The sequence below is a fragment of the Amia ocellicauda genome, chromosome 17 (assembly GCF_036373705.1).
Source record: "Amia ocellicauda isolate fAmiCal2 chromosome 17, fAmiCal2.hap1, whole genome shotgun sequence".
Classification (NCBI taxonomy): domain Eukaryota; kingdom Metazoa; phylum Chordata; class Actinopteri; order Amiiformes; family Amiidae; genus Amia; species Amia ocellicauda.
In genome coordinates this window covers 22064268-22088456 of record NC_089866.1, presented here as the reverse complement: position 1 = coordinate 22088456, position 24189 = coordinate 22064268, and the positions used below count along the sequence as shown (strand labels likewise).

The 24189-nt window shown below is 39.7% G+C and overlaps 2 protein-coding genes across 3 annotated transcripts in view; both read right to left on the bottom strand.

Moving 5' to 3' along the window:
* Positions 1-24189, bottom strand: part of rimbp2b (RIMS binding protein 2b) — a 143877-nt gene that overhangs the window by 10261 nt on the left and 109427 nt on the right. For both annotated transcript variants that reach the window (XM_066689233.1, XM_066689234.1), the window contains 12 exons: positions 23947-24095; positions 19755-19831; positions 18471-18580; positions 17020-17847; positions 12234-12385; positions 10827-11303; positions 9546-9695; positions 9254-9409; positions 3988-4105; positions 3124-3276; positions 1361-1530; positions 884-1052 (listed from right to left, as the gene is read on the bottom strand). In XM_066689233.1, the coding sequence (XP_066545330.1) occupies positions 884-1052; positions 1361-1530; positions 3124-3276; positions 3988-4105; positions 9254-9409; positions 9546-9695; positions 10827-11303; positions 12234-12385; positions 17020-17847; positions 18471-18580; positions 19755-19831; positions 23947-24095 (2709 nt within the window). The remainder of the gene's footprint in view (positions 1-883; positions 1053-1360; positions 1531-3123; positions 3277-3987; positions 4106-9253; positions 9410-9545; positions 9696-10826; positions 11304-12233; positions 12386-17019; positions 17848-18470; positions 18581-19754; positions 19832-23946; positions 24096-24189) is intronic.
* Positions 5407-7716, bottom strand: LOC136712583 (RIMS-binding protein 2-like). The gene has a single exon (XM_066689235.1). It carries the CDS (start codon positions 6808-6810, stop codon positions 5662-5664), a length of 1149 nt encoding a protein of 382 aa, XP_066545332.1. The 5' UTR covers positions 6811-7716; the 3' UTR covers positions 5407-5661.

Sequence of the window (24189 nt, the reverse complement as noted above, 5' to 3'; positions counted from 1 at the left end):
CACAGCTGGTCTTTAAATATATGATTTTAATATGGATGCATCAGGTTTAAATGGAATCTAAACTGCCCCATGCTTGTTTTAAATATATAAATCAAATCTGATAGAATTTTTAATTTAATGTGAATGGATTCTTGAAAGGAATATTAGGAATCTGTAATGAACATAATTATATTGTATGTACATATTCAATCTGGCTTTTCATTAGGTATCCACCATATCAATGTACAGTAAGAAACCTATCTTATTTAACAGCCTTATTTTATCCATTTAAACCAGATAGGATCTGAACCTTTCCCCACCCCCCTTAGAATACACACTGTGGATGTGGAAATGCCATGGACCGTATTCTGAATACAGGAGAGATTTGCTCAGTCAATATGAAAAGCAGCAAGTTATGTTATATCAAGCTCTTTCAAACACTCCGCAATGACTGCACATTATATTAGTACACATTAAACAGCAATCGGTGCTTATAAAGGGACAGAAAACAACTCATACAGGCTCTGCAGATTAAGGATATGCAGCAGTTTATGGAGTGATATTTTTTATGCTTCTAGTGTAAGTTGTGTTTTTGTTCTAGTTTGAAATTTGTAGTTAGATCAGCTTGCTTCAAGAAGTACTAAAATTGTAAGCTTATTCTACAACAACACCGCACAACACCATGGGCAACAAGACCATCTGAGTTTAACAGTCCCTGATAACTTATTGAGAGATAGCAGTGTGCATGGTCATTTTACAAACACAGACGCTATTACTGTATAGCAATTTCCTTAAACTGTACAGGTGTCATGGGCCGGCAGTTATTGTGAAAAGGGGGATGGGTTTGTAAAAGTGAAAGTGCACATGTTGGCAGGAGAGATGGAAAGATGGACTTTGCCAGTACCTATTTTTTCTACAGGAGTGTTAAGGGGGAGGAAGCCTTGCTTGATCAGTTGCTCCATCATGTCCTCGTCATCTGTCTGAATCTCTGACACCATGTTACAAGGAATAAGGCCAGCCCTGCCACAGATCTCTCCTCTGTAGAAGCCGTCGGTGTCCTTGTCTCCATACACCTAAGATGACATCACAGATGAACAAATTAAGCTCTCTCTCTGTAGAATGTACTGTTATTGTAACAAACATACAGCAGGGAAAGAAGTTGTTTACATCACATCGCTGATACGGATTATTGGCTACAATTAAGATCTTCAGTCAATTAATATTAATGTACAGTTTGGAGAGTTTGAATTTTACCACAACCAGGATGACTGCTTTCCACCTGCTGTAGAAGAGAAGCTATGAAAGACAATAACTGAGAACACAGCTATGTAGCGAGAGGGGTCATGAGATGGCAAGGCAGGGTAGTGTGTCCCTACTGCACCTTGATGATCTGTCCTTCTTTGAAAGGAAGCTCCTCATCTGCAGCATCAGGATTAGGGGACATGGACAGGGGATCGTAGTCGAACAGCGCCACAAATATCCGAGACATGTCTTCGGGCTCCGACTCTTCGTAGTATTCGGGTGAGTGGCGCTCCCGGCCACCGTAGCCATCTAAAACATGAAAAGACTGCCTCATATTTCAGGAGTGTATCGATTCATGCAGTTATTGTGCCTGAGCCGGCCATCGTTGTCCCTGCTGGGTCTGAAAACAAACAAACCAGTTACTCAACCAAAAACGAGTGTAATGCTGTGCAGTGGGGCTGTGTGAAAAAGGAAAAAGTCTTAAAGCGCATCAATCAATCACCCTGTTGGTTTTTTTTTTTAATCTGAAGAACATATCGTCCCACTTTAATATTTATATTGTCCGGAAACATGTTGCTGGGTCCGTTTCATTTTCCACACACCTCTAGAGCTCGAAATGCATGAAAATCACAATAAGTCACAGTCTCACAAATGCACGTCGCTATTGGAATTGGTACGATCTCGCTGAAGTTTGCGTTTCCAAAATATTGGGGAAACCAGGTTATTTCAAGCAGATATTGATGCATAAACATTCCAAGTAGCATGCACGTGAAAAGAATGAAAAAATTATGATTAAAAACATACATTGCTGTTTTACGGCATTATTACACAACACCTGCTTCAAGCATGCATTTTATTGAATTGTAGTTTTAGTTTTTCCTCTACACCTGTATATAAATGGGCATATATATATACATGTACGAATAATTAAGACTCCAAAAGGAAACTATAACTCCATGCTTTCATGAAATAAACATTATCCAGCTTAAAGGGAGATGGGTAACAGAAGTGGGCAGACTGAGGAAGCCAGACAAAAGTCCTTTTACTGGTGAGAAACATTACCAGCAAAGCATTACAAATATCTGTTCAAAATATCCATGCAGTCAATAGATAAACATGCTATTAAACACGTTCAAAAAGTTTTCTTTTGTGTCTTATGTTTATATCTGATCTTATTGTGTTAGTTAGTATCCACAAGACACAGGTCTATTACATTTTGTAAGCTTTAAATTTAATCCTTCAATACAAGGGATATTCAAGTTTGGTTTTCCATTATTTAGAATTCACATCTTATTTTAGAAATAATTGTAGATTTTCTGTTCCTAAAGTTCTCTTTCTAATGAAGAATTTTGATTTATTTCTTCCTGATTACGCTTTATTTAGAAAATACTGAAAGAAGCATATTTCTCATATCAAGGATGAGAAATAAGATATTCCATCCATTCTAATAACCTGTGTGTCGTAGCTGACACCGGTTTATTTTTTCAGCTTCAAACCAAGCTAATGATTCAGCTGTAATGTTCTGTAGCTTGTTGAGCCACTTCTCATGCAAAAGAAAAAAAGGAGGGAGAGGGAGGGGGGTAATTGGGTTAGAATATTTTGGGGTTCCCGGTGTGTACAAACAGTGTAGTCTGTTGGTCACTTGAAATAAGCAGCCACCTGTTCTTCCCAGCCAGCACGTTAATTTAAATTGACCTTCAATACCTGCATATTGCAGGAGCACCTTGAATACATGAAACAGCAATGTGTCAGATCTACACCCCACCCCCCTAAACTAAAACCAGCATTTGGTGGCCATTTAATTCAGGTCAAACTGCTGTTGACGTGTGTACTGAATCTCTCTCTCTCTCTCTCTCTCTAATCAGTGCTTTTTTTCTGTTTTCAGATGAGCTGCACACGTACCATATCGATGCTCAGAGGCCATACTGCGCTGTAATGGCCATTTCTTGCGTCCAGCTACACTGTGATAGTAAACATCGTCCTTGTCAGCTGAGAGATTCCCCTCACTCCCTGACCTGGAGTGGCCCCCTTCACTGTTACTGTCCATGGTGATCTCTACAGAAGACACCAATGAAAGCATTACATTCAGTCTGGAATGGGGAGCTATACCTTTCCTTTAGAAGTCTTGACTGACTGACTGCTTTAGATTACTATATATATATATATATATATATATATATATATATAAATAAAGGGCCTGTTCACCTTACATTATGGTGTATTTGTTCAGATTCGACTGTTCTAGGGGTATATTTAACAGAAGGGAGATAATGAATAGATAAGTGGTCAAGTGTAAAACAGCAATGGTTGCACTCCTAGTGGTGGCAGAGAAAAGACAAAGCTCAAGGACAGAAAGTGACCTCTCTGCCCTAAGTGAGAATATTTCAGGTAAGGTCTAAATGTGAGAAATTATTCTCTTACGGTTGGAAATCAACATTTTGTTTATTTTCATTCTTGAAGCTTTTGAGGTTTCTGTGGCCAGTTCAGATTGAGTGCACATTCATGATCCTACATTTCTACAAATAATTGGCTTTTGGAATGGAATTTCACTGAAAAGTTGGAGCTGTGATGGAATTTACATCATATGCTAAAGGCAATGTACACTATGAGACTTCAGAGGAGAAATGGTTTGATTAACAAGAGTGACAGTAACACCTCAAGCCTATGGACTCTTCACTCATGTTCTATGGAGAGATGTTGGCTCCCATGGAAACACACACACACAGAGTGTGCAAGCCCTGCTCCGTATGAAGTGACCGCACTAACCAATAGACGGGACCATCATTGGCCGGGGGCGCTGCTGGGCTGCACAGCCATGAGACAGTCTTCGCCCCGAGTGATCCAGTCTGTCGGATCGTCCTGTGGAGGAAGGGTTTCCTAAAATCTTAAAACAAAGAAACAAAATCCGCATTACAGCTTCATGCATGTCAGGGAAATAGGGACCAAAAATTTCCTTAAGAAGCAAAACAAACAAACAAACAAACAAACAAAAAAGCCTTAGGGGCAACGTAAATCATATATTTAAAATCAAATGTTTAGCTAAAGACCATTACTATTGTTTTTTGTTCTGCATGTCTTTTGATGTGGAAGACAATGGATGTCACAGAAAGCATGGAGGCATTGGTCACCCAGGAGGCTATGGGCACAACCATAATGGCTTCTGCCTGGAAATCTATGATTGTGTGGCCGCAGAGAAGAACCTCCTGTGAAAGAAAACAATTTCAACACAGAACTTCCTGCAGACCGAGCGCATCGAGGAACAACACCGTTCAATGACTGGGAGAAAATGCTAGTAGAAAAGAGGTTTCTTTCTTAACATCGAAAGAAATGCTGTGTCTGAAGCTAGCTTTGGTCAGAGAAGTACTGCTCTGGAGTCCCATGCATGGAAAGCAGGGGGAGCAATGATTAGCACTGGCATTTACCCATTTAAAGACATTTTTAGCCGGATAGAGGGATGTGCTTTCAAAGGACAAAGGACGATCTCCCTCTCCACGAGCAAAGACAGACTGGGAACGAGGAAATAGAACTCACCAGGACATATGTTCCAGGGCCAGTCCTTAAAGGGTTAGTGTCAATGGTATTAAACCCCTTACATGTTTGTATAATAATAAGAAATGGTAAATAATATGTAATCAAATTAAATGATATTTGAATGGCGTTATCCACCAATTATTATTTTTTTGACTCACTGCAATCCCTGCACAGCAGCAGTGATTAAGATCTTGAGAAACAAAAAATTCTTCAAACTCACATCTCAAACCAATAGCTTTTACAGCTATTGTATTTTTACAATAGCTTTCATGCAATTAAATAGTTTGTATTTTGTCTTACAGAAATTTACTTCCGAAATATAAACAGGGTTAGAGAAATGTTTCAACAAAGCAGATAAGGGGTTAAAATAGGAATCATGGGAGAACACAAGATCTCCATATAAGAAAATCAGTCTTGACTCCTTATCATAATGAACGGTTTTCCAGCTAGTTGGGCAAAATACCACTGAAAGCTCCCAGTTTAACCAGTGCAAGCCAAGAGAGTTTTCTGATGCTATCTTCCACATTGTAGTTGAAGAATGGAAAGGGTTTGACCAGATGCAGAAGTGATTTGAACATCAGAAACTGCAGTGGTATTTATACACTGCATGACTAGGAGAAACTATTATGGTTGGACCATTTTTTGTTTTCAAGCACAATTTTATTTAGAGAACCCCTTTTTTCACCCACAGAAACAAGAAACAAACACTTTATCCAATGGCCTTTAGATAATCAAAAAAGGTTGATTGCTTAAAATCAATTAATTAACAAACAAAGCAGAAGTCACTGAACATTCTACAAAGAAAACAAATCAAAACAAGAAAAACTATGCACTAATGAAACTTAAACAATCTGGCACAATGATGCAATGCACAGCAGAAAAAAGTCCAAAATACTGCACAAAACAAAATTAATGAAACAAGAGAACCCATAGAAAGACACCAAGAACTAGAAAAGAATGACATTTTACTGATTGAGATGCTAATGTAAGCAGATGAGTTTCTAGATCACACACCAGAGTTTCTTCCATTTTCCTGTTGGCCAGCTTTGCAACTGTAATTCCTGCCTTAAAGTCTTTCTGAGGCATTCTGCCATCAGTCCTGCAGGCCTCATGTCTCCCTTCATTCAAGACTACTTCGTTCCTATGTTGCCTTTGTTGCATGTCCCTGTTAGGCCTGCATTTCAGATCCCTGGTTTTAAAATCCGCCACGTGCACCGTCTTTATTGCTGACAGGGGGACGTCGCAGAAATCTTCTTCAACGATGCTCTGCCTGGTCAGAGTTCTCTTCCGACCCGTGGACTGCAATGAGACCCTGCGCTCTGGGCCCATGTCACAGGTGGAGTTGCTGACGTTGAGCCCCTGTGCTGCTCTCAGAGGGCTAACGTGACAATGGTTCCTGTACCCCAGGGAGCGGGCCTCTTCTTCCTCACTGCCACAATCCAGACCACTATCGGGGCTCCGTGTTGTCTGCCGGCTGAGCCTGCTGCAGACTCGGTCTTCGAAGGCCGGGCAGTTGTCCACGCCACGCGCCGACCTCTGTTTCTGTAGGACGCTGCATTTGGTGGGAGAAAGAAAATACTGCTTTCTGACATCCTGGGTGTAGACCTTAGTGGAGGTTCGGCATCGTTCCTGTGCGCTGCATCTAAACTCATTCGGGTTCCTCCGAAAAATACGGCTGCCCTCTTCCAGCCTCAACCTCTGGGTCATCTCCCCAGGGTCAAAGTCCTCCTCCGCCACCTCGGGGATACTAAAAAGTTTTTTACTGCGTAGTTGTTTTTGGGGTGATGTTTCCCGCAGAAGGTCCCAGTCCTCTTCGTCGCTATGGTTACGTTTACACAAAGCCTTTATCGGTTTTGTTTGTTTGTTTGTTTTGGTTTGTTTGTTTGTTGTTGTTGTTTTTTTTATTTTGTATTTATTTATTTTTTTAGTTTTTGTTTTGGTTTTGAAGGTGTTAGAACAGGCAGGACACAACACAGTGTGTGATAAAAAATAAAATGGGAAAAAAGACAAAATAAAGACAGAATTAGTTATTAGAGGCAATGGCGAAACGTAATGCATGCAGTTTCATTCCATGAGGGAAATGGCATGCTTTAAATGAGAATCTGTAGGGGGGTGGGGGAGGTAGAAATAATAATAAAGAGTATATGCTTCAGAGAGGATTTAGAAGGAGACAGAATTTGAAAAGGCCGACAAGATCAGTGAAACAACAAAGAAACCTGCCAAATAATATATCCTTGTGGTAAACAAAGAAACCGATGCGGTGACAACAGTGACAAGCTCAAATAAATACATAAATAAATACACAAACAAATAAAACCAACAATCACACAAACAAACAAACATAGACCAAGCACATTCTAGGTGAGTGGATGGAACGTAACAAAGCTAGCTGTCTGGAGGGCAGCGACCACTTCCTGTTTGAGAGTGTTTTAATGATATGTTTCACAGCATGCTGCTCGCACAGATATGTATATTTTTAGCATTACTGTATTCTTGCTGTATCCAATGTACTGATGTTTAACACTCCATTGATTTTTTTGTTTTAAATATCTTCTCTTACCTGTCTTTCTTTTATGTATTTTTGTTAGAGTTTAATTGAGTAAAATGTCAGTCCTCCACAGGTGGTCTTCTGATCTGGAATGTATATTCTACTTCTCACAGATTGTGTCACAGGATGTTTCACTGTCTAAGCATGAAATCCATGAACAGACTTGGTTGGCTCTACAACAGCTGTATTCAACACTGGCATTTTGAAATATGTCTCCAATAAATGCAATCATATTACAGCAACCACTAAGTTTACATAGACTCACCTCAGTCTAAATATGTACGTATTTCTGAAAATGAACAACCCCAGTATCCTTTTAATGAGCAAGAGGACCAGTAAAGCTTAACATGAACTGCTTACCCAACATCTAACTTCTGTTTTCAAATCTGAACATACAAATGTACTTTGTATATGGATGTGTGTATACATACACACACAGGTACAGATTCTGGAGTATAATCCTTCCTAAACAAGATGTGATAAAATGGTGAATAAAATGTGTACAGAAAAAAAAAATCCTGTGGAAATAAGCAAAGGCAGCCTTTGTGTTTAAATAAAGAAATGAACTAAAAAATACAAAAACAAATGTAGCAGAAACAAAAGAGAGAAGTGTTGTTTTCAGGTGACAGAAAGCTGGATTTATAAGACATAAGCCTGCCAGGGCCTGGTTCTTGGTCAGCTGTAGGCCAGGTTAATGGATTATAAATTCAGCGCAGAATGTGTAACGATCATTAGAATTGAGTGCAGATATATTCCTTAAATTACCTAGAAGAATGATTTCACAAGTCAACCGGATGGTTTCAAGATTTAAAATCCTGTCAATTGATACAGAGGTCTTCATGGAACCTAAATGTTTCTAATTTATTAGAAAACGGAAAAAGAAGTACACAACGTTTATATTTTTGATGAAATACTTGATAAATATTTTGTTACATGTATATATAATGCTGCACAGATTAATTGTAACTGAGCAACACAAAGTTGTTTAATTCATTATAGTTTGAGTTTAGTTCTGTGCTGAACGGAAAAGAGCCCGTATATATAGATCTCAAAAGGATAGGAACAAAACTTTCCTGTAAGGTGCTGTTCATCACTTGTGCCCCATTAATACCTGTATTCCTTTTGATGGAGACAATCTACACACAATAAAAGTAAGTATCTACATCTATAAAAGAAAAAACGAAACAAAAACAAATAATAACATGAGACAAACCAAAACAAACAGTGAATAAGTTGTTTCATTTAAGCGGTCTCACTTAAATGAGATTCCCAAAAATCTATATTCTTGGTCATTGGCATTCTATTGATCTCAGTTTTCTCACTTTGCATATCGGACACTGTGCATGGTTCACATTTATACTTATGTGAAAGGGTCTTGTAGCTGACTTATGAAATGTTTAAACAGCAAATCAGACACTCATATTCTCCCTGTTGGTAAATTAAAGGTGAACCCATTTCCATGATACTCACATTTATCTCATGCATTAACCAGATTATTTAGCTACTTTTTGTGATAGATTACAGATCTGAAATGCTCCACCACATAAATCAAGGCCGCAGAGTACAATCAGATCATTAGTTTCAAGCAGGAGAAATAAATAAATAAATACGTAAATAAATCAAACATAAAAATTATAATATTGATGTATGTCAATTCTCCCAAAACATTTTGCTGTATCTGCATCACCTAACTGATGGGGTCTAGGGATAGCTGCAGTGCATTCTGGGATTGAAATAATGTTGGGCTGCTTGAGGAACAGAGAGGCAGTCCAGGCCAAAGTGAGAGCAGGGAGCCCATCCTATCAGACAGGGGCACAGTGTGCCTGAGATGGGGCTGAGTTGATAGTTAGACAGCAGTGAAGCACAGGGCAGGGAGTTCCTGGGTGTGAGTGTGTTTAAGATGGCCTCCCCTCCACGCTCTCCTCCCTAGCACTGCACAGGAATGCCTCGTACCTTGAGCGCATTGTGAGAGGTAACGCTGCGTCTCCGGCCCCCTTCATCCAGCTGCATCTCCGAGTACAGGTCCTCCTCATCCTCCTCCATGATGTCGGACAGGTCTGAGCCGCGGCTACTCTCACTCTGGTAGTCCTCGCTGTGGCTGTAGTGGGGCTGGGGAGTCGATGGGGAGAACAGAACCTGTCACCTGGTTGATGGTCTGCAGTAACTCACCTGTGCCACTAGAAGGAGACAACCTCCTCATTGAACGAGTTAAGTATTTAACAGTATTTAAACTGGGGATCTTTACCTGCCTGCCCAGCTCTGAGCCCCTCAGGAACTCATCCACAGAAGCCCCTCGCCTCTTCATGTGTGGAGACTCGTACCCATCTTCCTCCTCGTCCGAGTTGAGAGGGTGAATGGCATTACTCCTTTCGCTAAAGATATTCCTTTTCTCCATCTGCAAACAAATACATAAAATAAAAAATAAATAGACTAATAGAATATGTCTTCCTACCCCCCCAATCCAATAGTAGCACAGGCCCCCACCCTGGACATTACCGCCAAAACAGAAACTGAAATATGAGTTAGTGGAACAGCAGTACAAAAACAAAATTGTTTTCTCAATAAAAGGTACGATATTCAGTAGACATTTACAGCTGGCACCACATCAGCACTGTTGATGTAAAATATTGTTCCAATATAGTAGGCAAAAAAATAAAAAAAGTTTGAATTGAAGTGTGTGGAATATATTTCCTTTATTATATTGTAAAAAGACACTCCATTTTTAAAAGGTCACTATTAATATGTCTTAAGCCTACTGGGATATAATGGTGAAATATTAAAGACAAATTATCCCCAATTTTCCTGAAGGCGTGTTTCAAAAAGACATGGACAGAACTCATAATTTCATCAGCTCAGATTCATAATTTTATATTAGAATCTTATGAACTAACACTGGCTGTGAAGACAATTTATTTCTTAATAAAGAGGCAAATTCATATTCAGATCTTAAATCTTGCATAAATAAAGATAATCTGTATTGGTGCACTTGGGACAAATTTTCATTAGAAAAAGTACTAAAGAAGGCTCTATATTGAGCAATAAAACACTGTTAAACTAGATATTGTGCACTGAGGCCCACAGAGATTAATTTCATTAGAGAGGAGTGATGGAGGGAGAGAGATGAGAACAAGCCTACATGAACTTCACTTTTATGCATAATATTTTAAATCACTTAGAAAACACGCAGATGATACTTACCCATGATAAAAACCTCCAATTATAACTGCGATCACTGCAATCAGAGAACAGGACTGTGCTATTGGCAATGAATTCTATCTGGTATCATGTGAAAAACACATAGCACAGAAAGTGTTGATTAAAATCATCCCCATTGGCTTGTGAAGTTTACCTAAACCAGATGTACATTTTTTAGCAAGGGGCTTTTCCAAATCAGGCATGGATTGTAGCACAAGACACAGGACCTCAGGATATACATAATAATAGATTAAAATCACTGGCATGTTCTCTCTCTGGGCCCCACTGAACTCTCTCTGGGGTAAACCTGCATCACTGAGGGGGCACTCACCCTGCTGCTCTCAGCGGCCACTCTCTGGGCAGCCTCCCTGGCCATGGCCTTGGCCACTGTGTTGGGGATGGGCGCTCCCTGAGGCTGCGGGAGGATCCTCTGCGGGGAGGGGGAGCGGTGGTCATGCGGGGAGCCGTGGAAGTGCGGGCCGGGGGGCTCCAGGGAGTGTCCGTGGTGCAGGGGTGAGGGGGAACAGGCCGGCTCCCAGGACTCGTTCAGCCGCATGCTGTGCGCCATGCCGGGCTCCTCTTTGGTTTCTGGCTCTCTGGCACTTGCTAATGGCTTGGGCTTGGGCATGGGGTGAGGCGGGGGGGGCGGAGGCACCAGCAGGTTGTGTGGAATGACGGCGACGGGGGAGTCCTGGGAATCCCCTTGTGCTGATAACGTCCTGACGATAACTTCCCTGGCTTCCAGACACTGCAGTCTGTTCAGCTCCACCGTGACATAGTCTGCTGTGGGGTACAGGACTTCTGCGATCTGGACGGGAGGAAATACAAGATCGAAAACTCCCTTGAAAACAGGTTCCTTTGCAGAACACTTTTGTTAAAATGTTAAAGCTTTTTCATCTTTCCAGGATGTAGAAATATACAGATACTGTATATATATTTATGTACCATAAATACTTACACAAGATGATCTGCAAAGAAAAGGCTCTACTGTTGGAAGGTCTATTGCCACAGCCTATTTCAGAAGTATATATCAAGGGCCCCAAAAAAAATATTGAAATACGAGTTGAATATGCTACTCTAACAATAAATAAATCACACTGGACTCGCATCATTGTGAGAGTCAAAATGCACATACGTTTATAATGCATCATCCTAAGACCAGTTTCTTTACAAATGCAAACAAGAATCAGGATGACAGTCAGTACAAAATCAAATAAAAAAGGTTGAACATGTTCATAACTAAACAGCACAGGAGTCAGTGATGTATAACTGGGAACAGAGTCCAGAAGCCATGCAATTAGCAAAACCAACAGGCTGGGTTTCAATGTAAAACTGTAATATTCCACTAGGGGGCACAACAGCACAACATAAAAGCATTTTTCACACAGAGATGTAGTGTTTCATATTTTAATACTGTACTCATTAATTTCCTAGACAAATACATTCATAGCACTCCTGGGGATCGGGCTATTTTACAAAAAACATTTTGTGTTTATGTGACGAGACATTAATCTCAATTCGTTAGAGGCATATATTTTTCAACTTTGCTAACAGAAGAATTGCAGTCAGGTCTAATCCAGAACTGACTTAATTGCTTAACTTTTTGCAGTAACTCCATACATTGGACAGCCGGTATACAAAATAAAGACTAAACAATATCAAACTGCCAAAGACCATCTAAACCAGAAATAAACACATAAAGATCACAGAGCGTTTTGGAGAGGAGACTTCTTCTCACCTTCTGTCCTTTTGTGCACACAGCGTAGCCGACCACATTGGCTCCGTTGGATGTTCCTGTGGCGGTCAGAGCAGGAGGTTTCCATCTCACTTGGATGACTCCTGGAGCTGTTCCACACTGGACCAGAACCTCCTGGGGGGGAAAAGGGGGCCCTGGGGGAGTTTGGGGGGAAACACCACTCATTAACACCCCAGACTCAACAAGACATGACATTTTTTTTTCTTTAAAACCCTGAGCTGCTACCAATAATCAAACTGTTGCATTTTCTACCCTGAAATATAAGGCATGTGTATGTGCAAAGTATTTAACATCTTGCCTTTTTCACAAGCATATTTACTCTGTATTACATAAAGTCTGAATGTGCCACCTCCTGCCAGGCCACATCTCAATCAGCACACGCATGTGTTCAAAAATGCATGTGCTAAAGTGAATTTAGGCAGCAAAAACAGCAAAGCCCACCAATAACTAAGAAAGGCTGAGGAGGCCAAATCACAGCCTTGATCAGCTGACAGTGCTGTTGAAGTTGGTGACAGGGTGACAGTGCCAAGACTTTTCGTGACAAGCCACTGTCACTGTTACGGGTGGGGGGGGGACTTTCAGAATAGCTGTCGGAATCAAGAAACATACAGGTTATAAAAGGGCACAGCTAATATAAAATCAAAAGGCAAAAAAGAGGCAACTTGGAGAGCTATAAGCAGTGATGCCTGCAGGCTAACAAGACTCTGTCAAGGAGTTATGCACCAGCACTGACAATGGGCACTGCCAGACTACAACCCAAGTCAATCAACACTTACAGTGGAATTTCCTCTCTACAAACTTTCTACAACCAGTTATGGATCTTAATAATGTGACTGTTGCCTAAATATGTATTCTTTTATGGTAATTTAAAGATTAAATATCAGAGAGCATTCAAGCTGTATACATTTAGTATGCATGTCACACTTACTGCAAGCCAATCCAGTCAGTCTTTCCGCAGTGAAAAACAATCTTACTGTGAAATAAATTATCCAATTCACAAGTAATTAAGGCCAGAAAGAGAAGAAAGCAGGACCAGCAGCGCAGCCATCACAAACACTAATGTCACAGTAAAAAAGGCAGAAATACAAATCTGATTCTTAAACGGACTCATTGAAATTTAAATGCATGAAAACAGTAAGAGAGGGAGGATGAGAGCGGGAGATCCCAAAGTGCCTGACAGCTCGCGCACGACCACGTACAAAGACTGTGTTAATCTGCTGAAGTGTTTCTCATTAAGGCTTGTGTTTGGGGTTTTGGAAGCGGAGTACACAGCAATGTTGTAGCCCCTCCCTTTGGGGATTATTTTGCTTTCGAGCACTGCACTGAGAATTCCCCATCTCCAGATTCTGCACATTTTGTTTTCAATTTCATAGCGTTATTATTATTCTACCTCATAACAAAATAATGAAAAGGCAATAAAACATTGATTGCTTCTCAATCCTCCATAGGACACTATTTAATCCTTGGCTGACCACAGTGCAGAAGCTGTTAATATACAATATAGCAGCTGTCTGTACACATTTCTTTCCAGTGTGGTTGCACTTCCCACACTTGTAAGACAAACTCAATACAGCTGACAATCCCTGCACACCAGGGATTAACTGGCCTCGGAAGATCTTTATTAATTTAAGAGACAGGCCGCAAGAGACCACTAAAACTGACGGCAGGGTGCGATGGCACATTTTTCATTTTTACTTTAATAACCTTGCCGTTAAGCAGGCCCACAATGCAGTCAAGCACATTTGATAAGCACCACACTGCCATGAGTGGTTTACCGAGCTCTTGTGTTCTTGTGTGAAGAGAGAACTGGAAGCATCTATCATTCGAGTCCTGTAGGAGAAGCCTCTCAGCCTAAGTTTTCAGACTCTGCCTCCTGGGCTGTCAGGCTTTGCAGAGGTACTAATAGACAGGTTGCACAAGCAGCCAGCACCCAGCAACCAGCTCAGCACATCTCTCACAGCAACTGTTGGGATGCTCTCTGAATGAAGACGTCAATCTTTTTTTTTCACAGCAAGGAGTTTAACAATTAGAGTCAGCGTGTCTTAATAAGCTCTTTTCTTTATAAGTGTGTTAACATTTTAAGACCTTTTGTTCTTGGTTGTATTGTTGAAAGAAATCTAAAGCAAATATGAGACTGAACATGAATTGTCTCACACACAGGATGAAATACACAATGTTAGTGATTCTGCTGTGGGAAGTTTCTGGGCTGTGAAACACAGTGTGTTCAAATTGAAACAGTATTTTTATTTGCTTGATTTTATAGTTGCTTTTGGAAAATAGAAATGTGTAAGAATAGAAACAGTGACAAATAAAATACAACCTTTGTATAATGCGAAAAAGGTGAAAACCTACTTTCTTGGTATCAGTGATGAACTGTATTAGTTTACAAATGTTTAGGCCCATTTGCTAGGCTGAAGACAGGCTTATCAGCAGGATTTTGTTCCAGGTGACTTAAAAATATGCATTATAATGAAATGATGAAAACTATGCATTAGGAAGGACAAGATCCAGATCCATAACTATAAAAATAATATTTATCTTACAATCAGTAATGGAGATCATGCTCTTTAATCTTCCATTCCACAGTTAGTATTTGTCCAATGAATATTTTGTTATTAAAATTTTCATCATCAATATGGTCAATTAAGTAATTAGTGTTTAATTAAGTGAAATAAATACTAGATGAATCAAAGTGCTATATTTTAATGGAAAGCATAAAGGTTGCCTTCCTCTCTCCTTAAAGATTGAGCTACAAACTACAAAAATCATATTTCTTTCTAAATAGCCTGTCAGGAATATGAATCATGCTGTGTAACCCCTTAATTTCTATAATGATAATCCCAGAGAATCCTTATTTAAGCGGTTTACCAGTTTGTTTAAATAAATAAATCTTATGTGGACACAACACATCTGTAATCCTCTGTTTCTGGAAAACAATGTGGTTAACTATAATAAAAAGGTGTTAGGGTCCAACTACAAGAGGGTGTTTAAGGATCCAACATGTGTGTCCTTTTTGATTCCAAATACTTTTTAGAGTCATAATTACCAGTCCAAACTCATCTCACTAAAAGGGTATGCAGGAAAACCTAACCTATTCAATAACCTATTGAACCTATTCAATAAACAAGGCTAATTCTTGTATACTCTTGTCAGCGAATTCTCATGGTCGCAAAACACAATGTTATTCTGGTAAATATGAGGTCTCCTCCACACCTATGCAATACTGAAGTGTCACACTGGAGAGATGGCACTGCAGGTGAGATACAGCACATCCACTTGAGATGGCTGCAAGTCGTTACCACAAGAGACTTTACTGCTGGGTAATCATCATTAAAAAATATACATCAAAATAATTCTCAGTTTGCAGGTTATGGCAGATTGCAACTGTTAATAGATCTTACATTTGTGAGAGGGGCAAATAAAGAGACACATTATGTTAATATAGGTCATGAGAATGAATGCATCCATTAAGAGTATTTTTAACATTCATCTTAATGACATGAGGTGCACTATTATTATTATTTTACATCATTAGACATTGACAGATAATATGCTGAAAATGAATGGTTTCCCACAACAAACAACTTATTATGCCTATAAAAGTTGGATCATGTAAAGCAGCATATAATCATCATGAACCAAACCAAGTCCCTGTAATCGAAAGACACTGAAATACTGTCTTTATCTTATCAAGCTTCCCTGACATTACAAGGTGAAAACCCTAAAGTTAGCCACTGACAAGCTACAAATTACCAGGAAATTACTACTTCCTCTCACCACACAATGCAGCCTATGCAGATGGCTTAAGCAACTCTTTGATGGTAAATCGCTTATATCTACGAAAAGGAGTGTTTGAATACTAATAAAAAGTGACATTATTGGTGCAGCAGAAAGGTACACAATTCAACAACACAACAAATGGGAATCCTCTGCAGTTTGCTCCAGTTTCCACATGCAGCCCTTAAAATACAGGAACTTTGCTTTATGAAAACAAAAACAAAAATACTAACATCCCTGACAGAAAGGGTAGCTGATGGTGAATTACTCCGTCTGTTATTTATTAAGTAACGAAACATGCAAAGAAACTTTAAAGATTAATTTATATTTTTGACATGCAGTAACTGTTGATTTGTGAGATTTTGAAATGGTGGTTATACAATGTGGGAGAGGATTTGGTCTCTTGGGAAGCAAATCCTAAAGTGTGAGCAAAAGAAATAATTTGAGCAGATTAAGCTACCAGTGTTTTATTTCCTACCTCAAATCTAGAGATTTTTCTTCCTAATGATTCATGTTTCCTGCTTATATAAATATATATATTTAGGCTTATTTCAGGAGCCAGAGGAAATAAATTTGACTACACAGGATGTTCAAGACAGCAGCACTCCTTGGGGATAACAGCACATAATAAAACAAAAACTGGATCAAAGCTGTTAGATGTCTTGCTAAAGATAACAGACTGTCAAAATGGAACCCCACCATCTACTAGATTCTAAATGTGATACATAATTCATTCAGAAATAGTAGTTTTAATAAACTAAAATATCAGCAATAAGATGACAACATGAAATTTCACTAGAAATCGAATGCCACAGAAAACAATCTAATCAAACGTGTCAATGTCAAGGTAGCTACATGGTAGTTGAGAGCTAACACTTGAGAAGTGCTGTTTGCCAGTCACCTATTTATTTCTTATTCTACAGATAGTAGAATGGTTGTGTTAATTAAGAACAATGAGCAGCGGGGACTGCAGAGACACAGTGGCTCTGACCTGCTGGCTGTGTGCAGAACTCCACGGTGACCTCCCTCCTCTCACGCTGCTCCAGGGGAAGCTGCCAAGGCATCTGGTGGGGCTGAGCCACAGCCTTGACCTTGTAAACCATATTGGGCTTTAGGTTAAAAAACTGGTACTTGTAGCTAGCAGCCTTGACCACATCATATTCCACATCGTTGAGGAAAATCATGTGGCTGTAGTTGCTGTTGCTTGGCAACCAGGAGAGCTCGGCAGAGATCTGCGTGATGTTGTCCACCCTGAGGTGAAAAGGTGCGACCACCACATCCTTTCCCACCAGCAGAGTGCAGCGCAGGTCATCGGAGAGCCCCCTCTCAGTGATGCTCTGGATGGATATCCGATATGTGCAGGTGGCCAAGTTCAGCTTCTCTATGAGAGATTTTGTCCTGCCACCGAAAGGTACGCTCATGCGCACCTCCTTGTCCACTAAGACATTGTAACCATTGATGGAGCCCCATCCCGGAGGCACTACAGGCGGCTCCCAGCCCACGATCACACTCTTTGCTAACTGCTTGATCAGGTTGATTTTCCTGGGGTAAGGCACAATATCTTCTCCAATCTCGTCAATGCTGACATCCAGGGTCCCTGTTCCGTTGTTGCAAGAGTTGATGACATCACCAGCCATGTTGCCATCATATTTGGAATCAGTGATGATGCCACTGCCACCCTGGAGGCCCAGGCCTGTGTGGTTGAGGTAACCTTGGTCCTTACTGCTGTCCACAGTGTGGATCGAAGGCATTTCCTCATCCTGGACAAAGTCCACAAAGTTGGAGGGGACAAGGCCTCTCTGCCCATCCAACAGCTCTCCTAGGAAACATGCACACAGAGTAATACAGCTGCTGTAGACCAACAACCCAATGATGTAAAGAGCATTGCTATAGAAATGCATGCTACAGGACTCCTCTGAGTTTGGAGCATATCTATGACATCATGAGGTCAAGTAACAAAGGAACAGCCTTTGGTAAATATTTAAATAAACAGTGACATCTACAAATTCATTCAGACCAATTTTATCCAGTTATTTGTGGTCTTGGCAGCACTGGTTGAAAAAATTAGTTACTGCCTGACGAATTGCTGCCTGCATAAAATCAGAAAGCCCTGATAAGCAACTTAATTACACATGATGATCTGTGTGAAATTAAAACATTAATAATTAATGTTTCATTATGTTGGTTTACTGTTCATAGTAGGGCAATGGCTAGCTAGGCTTTATTTAATCATTCCTTTTTGTAGAAGTAATCTCTGTCTCCTCCGAAGAACACACTGTGACCACACAACCACACATAATATTTGTTTTAAATAAACATAATAATGAGGTAGGAGGGACAAATGGGGCATGTGACACCAGCATTCATGTGTTTATAAATTGAGTAACATTCCAGCACATCACAATTAACCCAGAACAACAGTGTGCACTACACAGGACCCACCTTCATAGAACCCATCTTCATCCATAGTTCCATAGACATAGAGATACTTCCCGGCCACAAGGGGGAGTTCAGCCTCGGGGTTCTCATTGGGTCCATCATAAGGGTTGTAGCTAAGGACAAGGTAAAGAATACACTGAAACAATCAGGCCTCCATGGGTTAAATGGGTTAAAACAGTCTATGCTCTTATATTGTAAAGTAGTGATAGGTGGGAAGGAATAGCTGTACCACTTCATAGGAGCATTTTCTATTTTCTTTCAGGGCTGTTTTGGCGCCAAAAGGGGACCTACACAATATTAGGCAGGAGGTCATAATGTTATGGCTGATCGGTGTATTTCTGCATTCCTGACCATATGCCTAACATTTTGAAAATTAATCTGGGGTCACATTTATGTTCTGTTTGGAAACTTTTCTATTAAAAAAAAAAAAAGAATAAAGAAGTAGAAGATGTGTGGGATACTGCTGCTTTCTAGGCCTTAATAACACTGCAGTAGTGCAGAGAAATCACACTGCAAATCTCACAACACTGCACATTGTGTCTTTATTTATGTATCTTGTAATTGAATCATATGAAACGACACTATATGATACAGTACCATAGTGTAATATGGTATAATTGAATGTAATTTTAACCATCCAGCATTTCAAACTGTGTAGATGGCTTCCCAAAATCTGAAACTTAAACCTACCAGGGGACCCTTAATTAATGTTTTATTCTTTAATGGATGCTTATAAAAGGTAAGAGAAGTAACTGCACCTCTGTGTTTTTATTCAGCCAGATTGTGTTAAATTTAGTGTTAGGGTTAATGAGAGGACCCTGAGTTCTAGCCTAAGATCATTAATATAATTATTATAGATTGAACTGGGCCACGGAGTGCATTTAATAAAGCATTGCATTCAGACTAAAAGTTCTGGTAATAATACCATCCTTCTGGTGGAATGATTGTCATCATCACAATGAAAAGGTAAATACAACAAACCATTAGCTAATTGAATGAATACATTAAATCGCAAATAAACAAACAAATGGAGATACAAAACATTAACTTTGAATGGAAAATGTCCGCACACAGAAAGGAAGTTGAGAAAGTGCTGCAGTGCAGTGCTGGTGATGATATGTAGAGCACCGCACTAGCTGAAGAACGCTGCCGGCACATAATGCAGCAGCTCCTCTATATCTGTGCATGGTAAAATGACTGCGACAGACACCACAGGTAACACCTCACCAACAGGACACACCTGGGCTGATAATGAATTACTCTAAACGAGCAGATTATTTCACCTACCTGTATCGAGCAATACAGAGGCGGACCTTTCCTGTATACCTCACTTTGGAAGTAGTTGAACTTAATTCATTATCCATCTAAATGAAAAAACAAACAAACAAACACAAAGAAAACTATATAAATTTACAAATAATATAAATCTCTACATTAAAAGTAATTATCAAACTGACAGTCTCCAGTCTTAAAACAAAATGTATTCCCTCTACCTGTGCAATTCTTGCCTAAATACACGATACAAAGCCTAGCTAGACCTTGGCTATACACAGAAGCATTGGGATTTTGGCTTTGACTGGTTTAGATACAATTTGGGAGGTTAAGAATTTTATGTCTCAAATGGTTGTTTATTTATATTTTGTTACCATGAGGCACTCTGTTATGAAAGGTGCTGTATGAATTAAAGATTACTCTACACTGTCTACAGTATGTGTCACAGGAAATGAATGAAGGAAATCCTGATGAATTGTTATTCAGACAGTTAAGCATGGCAGTGTAAAATATTAGCTATCAGGAAATCAGCTAGTGTTGTGTCTGATTTATGAAAAATAATAAAGGATAAATAAACACTGCATTTTCTTTCAAATTTCAAGAGGATGTCCCAGAATGTAAAGCACTCTTCTCACATACGATCATTTATTCTAGTCTGTGATTGCTTTAATGCTTTTCCCTTTTCTTGGTACTGCTTTCCAGTCTTGCTAATGCCTTGGGAAAATCTTTTCATTCTTAAACAGTTTGTGTTTATTGTTAGCTTGCCAAGTTTTTTTTTTTTACTATGCATAGTATGTTAGATACTGAAGCCAGAGCTTTATGTGTCTGTACAACTGCTTATCGCATAATATGCAAAACAGAAAAAAGGTTCATCGAAAAGCATGTGAAAGCAACCTTAAAAGGTCACTAGTTTGATTAATGATTTGTTTGTTCCCAGTGTACAGGAGTATATTATATGTACTTGAGACTCAATATTGTTGAGAAACAACACAAAACAGTAGGGCAATCTGATCGCTCAAAGACAAAGCTGCATCTATAATGTGTTTATATTGATCGGATCAAAACATAAGACACATTTTGAAAACAATCGTTCATATCATATTCTTATCTATCCATCTACCTAAATTGTAGTGCTAAGCAATAACACAAAGACATCATATCCTCATGACTATGTAGAGAAAATACACTGCATCTTTGTGTTTTAGGAAAACTGGATCATTACATTGACGTGATGGCCTTTATTCTTCAATGAACAGAGCCACACTTTGTAGCCTAATCATTTAGTCATTTCTGCAAATAGCACGAAGGCATTAGCCCTTGATTGATGACTGAAATTAAGCACATTGCAGGGATACGCTCCAAAAGAACTATAAAATAATAACATTCAGAACAGTTACTGCACTGGAGAGATTGAGATTATTTGTATTAATTACAGAATAAGTCCCTGTATGGTAGAAACAACTACTTTTTTAATTAAACATGATTTGTGAAACAGAAACTCATTTGAGATTCACTAGACAACAGAGGTTGCTCAGTTTAAGGAAATTTAAACATACAGGTAACATACTAGACAGAGGATACCCATATTCACCATTTTGCCATCTGGCAACATGGATCATTTTAGTCAAATTAATTAACACACATGGCACATTTAGCTATTTATATCCCCAACACTGTACATGTGAGGCATTCACAGGCCAACAGCTTAAATTCAGAAGTAAAACATCAATAATTAAAATATAAAATGTATGAAAATATATCTTTGGGGATAGAATTAATGTTCCTTTGAAGGGCATTACCTGGCCTATACATTAACCTAAAAGTATGTCATTTAAGCTGGTGCATTGGAAGTTGTGTTCATACAGTTACACAATTCTAATGACATTTTTGGATTAAAAGTTGACATAATAATCATTCTGTAGGTGACTACCATGATAGGGAATCATTTCCACACACATAGGGTGTGATTATTACTCTCTCTGTACTGCAACGGGGGTCTGGAACTGTCGAAGGGCAGATTTGGGCTCAAGTCCTTGCCTTCTGTGAGGAGCAGATACTGTGGCTGGGGTGTTTTACAATGCTGCCCAACGTTCAGCAGATTTACTTCACACTCTCATTCATCCCGCACATCCTGAGAAGAGCACTTGAAGAACGCGGCTCCCCGAGGTTTTGATACCTCACATGTTTAAAGCAAGAAACAGCAGCGAAGAGCCACGGGATTAAGGCAGCTCGCTCGCTCGCATGATGATTGCCCAGCTGCAAGGCCGGTGTTCTGACTATAAATGAGGCACAGTTGTGCACACTAAAGAACAGACAGAGAGGCACTTGCTCAGAATCTTTGACTGTATATTGTTCCATTACTGTCCCTAGGGATCCTCTTTACAACAACAATATGCTATTATAGCTGTTGAATGAGTTAACACCTAAGTATTTTTGCTCATAGATATTATAGAACCTGCACAGAATGTCAATCTCCTTATAGAGGCCTCTCAGTAAACACAGAGTTGCTTGTAAATGTATTAATGTTTGATGTATAGAAAAAAAGTTATCTTTCAAGTCGAAAACAGTTCCCAAAAGGGAGTATGTGAGGGATATTACCTCACAACCACAAAACACTGAAGCTGCATAACAAAGCTGCCTGTGTGTTTGACAAACTCGTCCATCCGCCCTGTCACAGCTCAACCTCAATGTACTTAGACTTAGACTTCTTTATGACTGCAACCAGGATTTTCTGCTTCAAGAAATCCTTTAAGGCACATTTATCGAGGATGATGAAGGCAAGAACAAAATATTTCATATTTCAAAAACTGAAATAAATAAAGCTTATAGATATATTGCTTCCATGTTTCATTGTTTGTTGGCATATACAGTATGTACACTCACCTAAAGGATTATTAGGAACACCATACTAATACTGTGTTTGACCCCCTTTCGCCTTCAGAACTGCCTTAATTCTATGTGGCATTGATTCAACAAGGTGCTGAAAGCATTCTTTAGAAATGTTGGCCCATATTGTTAGGATAGCATCTTGCAGTTGATGGAGATTTGTGGGATGCACATCCAGGGCACGAAGCTCCCGTTCCACCACATCCCAAAGATGCTCTATTGGGTTGAGATCTGGTGACTGTGGGGGCCAGTTTAGTACAGTGAACTCATTGTCATGTTCAAGAAACCAATTTGAAATGATTCCACCTTTGTGACATGGTGCATTATCCTGCTGGAAGTAGCCATCAGAGGATGGGTACATGGTGGTCATAAAGGGATGGACATGGTCAGAAACAATGCTCAGCTAGGCCGTGGCATTTAAACGATGCCCAATTGGCACTAAGGGGCCTAAAGTGTGCCAAGAAAACATCCCCCACACCATTACACCACCACCACCAGCCTGCACAGTGGTAACAAGGCATGATGGATCCATGTTCTCATTCTGTTTACGCCAAATTCTGACTCTACCATCTGAATGTCTCAACAGAAATCGAGACTCATCAGACCAGGCAACATTTTTCCAGTCTTCAACTGTCCAATTTTGGTGAGCTTGTGTAAATTGTAGCCTCTTTTTCAAATTTGTAGTGGAGATGAGTGGTACCCGGTGGGGTCTTCTGCTGTTGTAGCCCATCCGCCTCAAGGTTGTACGTGTTGTGGCTTCACAAATGCTTTGCTGCATACCTCGGTTGTAACGAGTGGTTATTTCAGTCAAAGTTGCTCTTCTATCAGCTTGAATCAGTCGGCCCATTCTCCTCTGACCTCTAGCATCAACAAGGCATTTTCGCCCCACAGGACTGCCGCATACTGGATGTTTTTCCCTTTTCACACCATTCTTTGTAAACCCTAGAAATGGTTGTGCGTGAAAATCCCAGTAACTGAGCAGATTGTGAAATACTCAGACCGGCCCGTCTGGCACCAACAACCATGCCACGCTCAAAATTGCTTAAATCACCTTTCTTTCCCATTCAGACATTCAGTTTGGAGTTCAGGAGACTGTCTTGACCAGGATCACACCCCTAAATGCATTGAAGCAACTGCCATGTGATTGGTTGGTTAGATAACTGCATTAATGAGAAATTGAACAGGTGTTCCTAATAATCCTTTAGGTGAGTGTATATAGTGTGTGTGTGTGTGTGTGTGTGTTCATATTTTATTAATTGATAGTTCCAAAAAGACACACAAAGACTAGAAACTGTATATTTTTCAAACTCAATCTACTAACCTCTGCCAAATATGTACGCCGGGGGCTGCTAGGCCGAGTCCTGGTGAGGAATGTTGGCTTGACAGACAGGAGTTCAGGTTTGTCTCCAGTTATCTGGATTGGTCGAATAAATTCAGATATTACGGATCTGTTTGCAGGACTTTCATTACCTGAAAAAATTAAAGACAACTTGTATAAAACAAAATCTTTCATGTTTTTGATGGAGAGTTTATGTCGTAAACCTTGCTGTCCTCCACAAAAACA

What these genes read in the sequence shown, in the direction of transcription:
- LOC136712583 (XM_066689235.1), bottom strand. Translation starts at nt 6,810, where the DNA reads ATGCATTACGTTTCGCCATTGCCTCTAATAACTAATTCTGTCTTTATT.